This window comes from Cyprinodon variegatus, unplaced genomic scaffold (assembly GCF_000732505.1).
Source record: "Cyprinodon variegatus isolate N-32 unplaced genomic scaffold, C_variegatus-1.0 Scaffold696, whole genome shotgun sequence".
Lineage (NCBI taxonomy): Eukaryota > Metazoa > Chordata > Actinopteri > Cyprinodontiformes > Cyprinodontidae > Cyprinodon > Cyprinodon variegatus.
The window spans coordinates 231,302-239,199 of record NW_015151149.1 but is presented as its reverse complement, the minus strand read 5'-3'; the positions used below and the strand labels follow the sequence as shown (position 1 = coordinate 239,199).

At 38.2% G+C, this 7,898-nt stretch overlaps 1 protein-coding gene across 1 annotated transcript in view; it reads right to left on the bottom strand.

The window, feature by feature from the left end:
* Positions 1 to 2,360: 2,360 nt before the first annotated feature.
* Positions 2,361 to 7,898, bottom strand: part of LOC107097434 (zinc finger protein basonuclin-2-like) — a 6,137-nt gene continuing 599 nt past the window's right edge. The window contains exons 2-7 of the mRNA XM_015394581.1: positions 7,533 to 7,568; positions 7,338 to 7,440; positions 6,135 to 6,304; positions 5,993 to 6,058; positions 2,663 to 2,795; positions 2,361 to 2,380 (exon numbers count right to left, since the gene is read on the bottom strand). Of these exons, the coding sequence (XP_015250067.1) occupies positions 2,361 to 2,380; positions 2,663 to 2,795; positions 5,993 to 6,058; positions 6,135 to 6,304; positions 7,338 to 7,440; positions 7,533 to 7,559 (519 nt within the window). The 5' untranslated portion in view covers positions 7,560 to 7,568. The remainder of the gene's footprint in view (positions 2,381 to 2,662; positions 2,796 to 5,992; positions 6,059 to 6,134; positions 6,305 to 7,337; positions 7,441 to 7,532; positions 7,569 to 7,898) is intronic.

The following is a 7,898-nucleotide window of genomic DNA, read 5'->3' as shown; positions in this document are numbered from 1 at the left end:
TCTGTAGAGGTTCCTGCCTTAGATGCCCAAGCCACAGCCACTTCAGATCCATTCCATCAGTTTTTTAATAAATGGTTTTGCAGTTATCCCACTGTCTGTCTGGCCTGAATACTGGGTCCTCTGTTCTGAGTCATGGCCTAGCAAATCTCTAGACCTAAATCCAATAAAGAATCTTTGGAGGGAGGTCAAACTTAATGCTTCTCAGTTACAGCCCAGAAAGGCCAGAACCCAGACAGCCCTGACTGATCTAGAGAAGATCTGTGTGGAAGAGTGGGCCAAAATCCCTCCTGCTGTGTGTGAATACCAGTGGTGGCTGGTGGCGTTTTCTCCAGGGGAGGCTATAAATTCAAAATAGATCTATACCAAAAACCCATCAAACGTATACTAAGTTATCACACCAGTCTATTTATACAAATGCAATAAAATAACAACAATAAAAAACATAAAACACTTTATAAAAACAAAAGATAATGTCATGTACATGTTCACTTTTTGTACAAAAATCTTGCCTTTCTAAAGCTTTGTGAAGGCAAATGTATTTTGCATGGTCCAATATTAATGTACCAGTTTACTAATGGAGGATGTATTAATCAGCTTTATATTTTTTAACATATAAAAACTATAGATTTTCTGAGAATGACTTTATTTAAGATCAACTAAGCAAATGAGCAAACATCTAGAAAAAGTACACTATATTATATAATTTTCCATGTGAATCCCAAATTGTTCAGTCTTCTTTGCCTTTTCCGAAAAGTGCTTTAAATCACTCCTACCTGTCTTTATCCATGCTGGGTCAGATCCTGACATCAGAAAAAGGAGGCAGGGAAAGCTAAATAGAGCGTTAGCCTCGCTACATGCAGTTAACCACGCCTTCTTGCTAAACCAGGTCCTGGAAAAGGACTTATCTTGTGCCGTTTCTCTCTCTCCAATTCGTCTCTTTGCTCCCACGACACAACCTGTCAATCACCCACAAAACGTCTTTGTTATGGTGGGAGGTGGAGAGCAAATACACTTCCTGTCACCTCAGGTCGCAGCTTAGCTGCGCCCCGAGCCCTCCTATACTTCTGTATTGCAGCGGAGTTACTGCGCATGTACAAATTTAACAAGAGTCTATGGGCAAAGATTTGTGTGCCATAGAAATACCTCACCAATCCGACGAAAAATGGAACTGCGCTTTGCTAGTCTATTTTTCCGTCAAGTTTTATCCCTGCTGGGGTTGTGAGGGTTTCTGGTGCCTATTTCCAGCTGTCTATGGGAGAGATACACCCTGGACAGGTCACCAGTCTATCACAGGGTAAAAAAGAGAACAACCATTCATGCACACACTCACACCTAAGGAGAATTTAGAGAAGCCAATTAACCTAACAGTCATGTTTTTGGACTGTCGGAGGAAGCCGGAGTACCCAGAGGGAACTCAAGCATGTTCAGGGAGAACATGCAAACTCCACACAGAAAGACACTGGTGTGTTTACCTTTAATTTGAGTAAGTTAATGAGTTTGCCAATGGAATTAGTATTTTTAACTCTTAAAATGAGATAACTAGATAATATGCACTTAAAATAAGATAATGCAATTGTGTTTTCATATTTTAAGTGTAAATTGTCTTGTTTGACTGGCAAAATCTGAACAAACTGAACAAAACCTGCTCCTGACCAGGTTATCTATGGGGAGAATATTACTACGGCAACAGAAACAGAGGTTGAGGAAACTCTCTTTTTGAAGCAGAAATCTCAGTTTCCCTGATTAAAGGTTTAAAAAAGCTTTCTGAAGTGGAGCCGTTATCTTTGTCTGAATATAATCAAGGGATTTTCTCACCTTTGTCATAGAAGCTTTTCCCACAGACACCACAGCTGACCCTTCCCTTCCGACCTCCAGCAGGGGTCAGGGAAGGAAAAGTGTCAAAGGAAGATGGGAGAGGATGGAGTGAAGAACTTTGCGATTTAAACTGAAGGAGAGGGGGAGAAAAGGAGGAATAATGAAGCGGTCTAAGGAAAGAAGATGAGAAAGAGGGAAGAGTTTGGGATTTCTGAGGATGATGTAGGTGTGTTGAAGAGGAAGGGTGGTGTGGGGGATATAGTAAAGAAGAAGGTAAAAATGAAAAATTGAAAGGTGAAGGAAGGGAAGCCGTTTTCTGCTGCTGGATCAGTCGTTCATGAAGGAAAACCTCATTGTGATGGAAGATAGGGTTCTCGTGCCACAAGGATGGGTTTGACTTGTCTCTGCCTGTTTTTGTCGATAAAACCGATTCCTGTGCGGTACTCTTCAGGACCAACTCGTCATCTTCCTCACATCCACAACTTTTACAGTCCTGTTTCTGAAGCATTTTGTTCCCACCAAAATCTTGCAGGATGTTTTGTAAGTCAGACATAGTATGTGTGTCCTGCAGAAAGAGGTTCAGTTGAATTTTAGAATATCGGCACTGTAATTACTTCTAAATACATGAACTGCATTACCTTGGTTGAACAGTAGATAGTTGACTGTGGAAAATGGAAAGGTAAGAGCAATGACTGTCCTGCTTGGGCATCTCCATGGCACTCTGAAGTATCTTTTCCTTTGACCAGTGAACAACTTTTTAACACTGATGAGACTTTATTCGGTAGAATATCTGACTGGAAATCTTTTACTGGGGTTTTTGACTCCTGATAGGAGAGGAGTTTTTCACCTTCTGGGTACTGAAGCATCATTAACTCCACAATAGGGCGAGTCTCTCCAAAGCGAAGGAACTGTCCAAGAGCAAGCAGTTCTTCTTTAGGAGTGGCCATGCACCAGCGGTCCAACACTTTCCCACTGGGAGTCTAGAGGAAAAGGCACTTTTTACTTTAGCATGAACATTTCTAAATCTTTAAAATAAAATAAAACCAACTAGGAAATGTTAAAAACAACTTCGTACGAAAGGAGCTGTTAATACTACTCACGAATGCAACAACTACCCGTTAAATACAGCTAGTCCTTGTAGTGTTTGGTGACATGGTGTGTATCACACTCAACATGGACCAGAGGAAAAAGTCCTTTCATGAGGTTAGAAAGGTAAATATTGACCAGCATGTTATATGTTAAAACACCATCTCCAGGGAGCATGTTCCCATGAGAAGGGTTGCAAATATTATTCAGAAATTTAAAATCCATGGAACTGTAGCCAACATCCTAGGAAATTTGATGACAGATCAAAGAGACGGATAATAACAAGCCAAAGTCAACTACATGTTGACAAGTCCTTGGATATCAGTCTGTTGATACTGAATTATGTTTTCTTAGGACTGTATTTGGCACATAATAATACAACAACAATAATGATAATAAAGTTATAATTACAGATAGCAACAGGAGTACTTTTTGTAAATATTTGTAGAAGTAGAAGTAGTACACTCTAAAAAGAAAATGCAGCTCCAATTTAATTATTTTAATTGATAGCAAGTAAATGAATTAAAATTTAAACTTATAAACTTAGTTAGATCAACTTGATTCAGTTACTTGTTCTCAACTTGAAGCAATTAATTTCAAATGGGGCACCCTTTTCTTTTTAGAGGGCAGTACTAACAGGCCAGTACCATTAGTAGTAGTGGTTGCAGTAGTAGCATTTGCATGAACTGCTTTTGATTCTTTTCGTGGCTAGAATTTAAATTAATTTGATGAGGAAGATCAGCATTAAGACCTAAATGTATCTTGAACTTCTTGTCTGGATTTCTTACTATACCAGGGCCAATAGAAAGCACCTTTACATGTACAGGTGTTATTCCAAGTAAAGAACCAGTTATCTACATTTAGCCTTATTAATAAAGATCAAGTTTAATGGCACATTTGTGATACAGTGATTTTGTATATATGATACATCTGCACTGTAAAACTGAATGCTTAAAAATAATTAATAAAAATGAGTAGAGTGAACTTAAAATCCTCTTAGAAGTTCTACTTACTTAAAATGTTGAGTGCCAATAGTTTGCTCCCTCTTTTTAAGTTACCTAAACTTACATTTTGTGATTAACATGAACTTTTTGCAGGTTAAATAACTGGTACTTAAGATAATTACCTCAGAGTTACTTAAAATTATGTGGATTAAACATTAATTTATGGCTTGTTTTTGTTTTTAAAGAACTGAATAAATAAATGAAATTCCGATTTAAATTTGTGAATGTATAAATTCTCTCTCACGCGTGCTTCACACACACACACATGTTGTGTTACAATATCCTTGTGGGGACCTTCCATTGACTTCCATTCATTTCCCACTGATTTATATGGCCTAACCGTGACCCTTGCCCTAACCCTAACCATTACCGACACATACCTATCCCTAAACCTAACCTAAACTCAATTCACACCTTAGTCCTAAACCTAACCTAAACCCCCACCCCAAGAAGAGAAACTTTCCTTATGGGGACCAGTTGTTGGTCCCCACAAGTACCTATGAGTCCCCAAAATGTAGCATATTCCTAGGAAATTGTCCCCACCAGGTATTAAAGACATGGCCACACATCACACACACACTATGAATAAGTAGGCCTACAGTACACACACACATAAATATATTTATATTTTTTTATTTTACCGAAGCAAAAAACAATGGGGTAGACACTTGAAGTTATTGTCTGAAAGTTAATTTAGCTTGTATTTTAATAATTGTAATTTATTTATTGATTTTATTTTTTTTTACTATTAAGTTAAGAGTACTTATTATTTTTACGACAATCGACCACAAATATTTTAAGTTTGGAGAGAAATGATTTTGAGTTGTAACAAGTCTATTTTTTTTGAGTCATGTTTAATGAGAAGATTGAAAGAAAAAACTAATAAATGTTAAGTTAATTTAACATAAAATCCTGTGTCTCCATACTTGAATTCATTACGCTTGCTTGAGTTATTTCAATGAGAAATATGAATAAACATTCTGTGTAGCAGGAACTGAAGAATTTTGAGTTGGCTTATTTGGTAAATTTAATTTAATTATGATTTAAATGTACATTTAAAATAAAATCAAAACATATAAGCTTTGTCATAGTCAAATGTTTGAGTTTTAGAACTCAAAACAATTATGGCAACTGATTGCCTTACGTTTTTTTTGAGTACTGCTAACTTATTCGGTTTCACAGTGTGGGATGGGAAGAGAATCTGAGTGTGCCCACTTCATGTAGGTCAATCTTCCTTGAAGGGTAACTGGCCAGGTAACCAGTTCATTACATGGAAACAGAGTCACATACGACAAACTTCTCCACTGTGCCTATTTTGGATCATGACCCATAAATGTGTTTCTATGTAAATTAAAGTAGATCCATTAACTCAGGATCTTGGAATTTTAAACTACTATGGTTTAACTTTTAACCCCTTGAGCCCTGCGGGCCCAGTACCAGGCCCATCTGACACCTGCTCATGTTTATCTATTTATAGAAATGGCCATAACCAGTCACATGGTGTTTCATCCACACAACTTTCAAAATGGGGCTTTAAAATTTCTAAAACATTTTTTTCACAAATCCTTTTATTTCCATAGCTGTGTAAACAGATAAAATGAGATTTGGAATTCCCTCTGGCATGTCTGATTTTGCGGGAGTAATGCAACAGCAGGTATTCATTTTTAGCCCCACCCCTAATTGGAACTTAGAGGCTCGGACCTTTCCAAGGAGGGGTTCTGCGCCCGTTTCAGGTGATGTAACCGGCATGCCTTACATAAGCTTGCTCTGTTATTCCCATTTTCTGTTCAGTTTGGTGATATTATTGTGTGTTCAGTGGTAAATATCAATGAAATAATGGCTACATCTTACGAGCAAAGGCGTTGTCTTATGCAGAGGGTCTCCAATAATGTAAATCAGCATGACATTTCAGATTTATTTCCAATTTGTAGTTTGGGAGCTGAACGTGCTTTAATTCACATATGTAATTTCAAGCGGAATTTGCTCCTAAGACCCTCTGGGCTTTAATGCAATCGGAAATGAACACATTCTTGTGCTGTGTGATGTGGGACAAATTAAGTAGGATCTCAGGTTGTATTTGAAAGTACCTGCAGCATGTACCCCCGAACATAATCGGCCAAACTCCAGCCCAGACTGTTCAGGATCTGACCCACCTGGAAGGCAAAAGAAATACAATGAAAGAATGTTCAGGAAAGCCGGTTAGCGTGAGCCAGAGCAGCTGTTTTTCACCTGTTCTGGGGACAGAACGCTGTAGAGGCGGTCCAGTAAGATCTTCAGCTGAACAGGAATTGCTTGAGCTCCGAACAGCACCAGGGAGCTCAGGTCAAACACCAGCCCGGGAAGGGCCACTTCCACTGGGCCAGAGCTGGAGGCTGCAGGGGCCTGGAACTTCTCCAAAGCTGAAGAAGAGAATTTAAACCAAAGCAAAGGGAATCAGTCAGAGATGATTTGGGTTCCAGCAGGTTCCAGCAGAAGTCTAAACAACTGCAACAGCTGTTTGTGCTACCACCACAGGCGAACGTGACGAAAAATAGATCTACGACGGTTTGAGGGCAGATGCTTCATCCAGATGCTCCTGCTGACACAATGACAGCAACACCTGACTCCATGTCACCTTAATGCCTGCACCCAGCTGCAGTCTGCACCCTTATAGGGTGTTTCTGTGGCTGATGAGAGCCTTTCTCTGCCACTTAAATAAACGCCTGATTGTAAAATAAGGAAACGGAACGAAAAAAGTGCTATGGAAATCACAAACTCCAATCAGATTTCAATCCCCTATGATGCAGAGAGATGTTTCTGTAAAAGCTTGCAAGACAGCATTAGTTTTGTTTTGTGTGTGATATTCAGCTAAATAAAACAATTAAAACAAAAGTATCTAAAGTTTCTCTTAGAGGCCACTTAGCCCACTCTACTGATTTGCTCAAGGCTTTAGGAAATACCAAAATGTGGCCTTTATTGCTGCTCAACGACTCGTTCATTAGCTGTTCGATGCCCCATCTCCAACAAAAAAAGAAATAAATGAAATAATCCTTTCCTTAATACTTTATATAAAATACATGTAGCTTCTACAGCAGAGAACTGCAGGATTTAAGTCCAGTATGTTGGTACAATGGGGTTTTTGATAAATGTTATCTAAGCTGCCTTCATAAAGAACTCTCATCTTTATCAATATCATGATCCCTTTGAGCCTCCAGAGGAAGATAAATTGTCATTGTCATGATTTTTTGGTCTCCTGCCCCATAGAGGCAGTAAGGCTGAAAGTGAGTCAACAGATTCTGCTTACAGGTGCGTTTTTTTGTTTTTTTTCAGCAGTTCTATCATTGAATTCCACCAAACGGGTCTAAAATGTAGTAAAAAAAAGTGAGTTTCTGACATTATAAACTATGAGGGTGAATTAAAAAGATTTATTGTGTATGTTTGTGTTTCTTTTACCATGTTCTACCCAGCTGTGTCCGCAGAGATCACAGAACCGGAGCTGGACCTTTCTGGGTTTAAAAGATGCACAGCTGCAGGAGGACGCGCCACACCTGATGGACTGGGACACATGGCACAATAAAAATGAAACGATTAATAAAAATTGCATGGATGAACTAACTAAATATTTATATTGAAAAAAATTAAAATTACCTCCTCAGCATTTGGAGTCATCCTCATACTTTTGTCCTGCAAAACAAATACATCTAATGAGCCTTCTGAGGGTCAACTTAATCATTTAACTGTTAAATATGTCGTGTCATAAAACTTAGATTATTAAAATGCATCCTAATTTGTTAGGTGTCAAAAAACCTATGTGAACTGATCTGGATTTTGCACAAAAAGTAGGATCACTAAAAGTAAATAAAGATAGAAAATAATTGTTAACAAAGTTTAATAACTGCAATTTGTCTGTTTGTGGTAATTAGTTTTTTTTAGAATGTCATACAGCATAAATTCATATCCAGCTACATTAATATTCTTAAAAAATATATTTTAACCATGGCTGGAGCGGCTGAG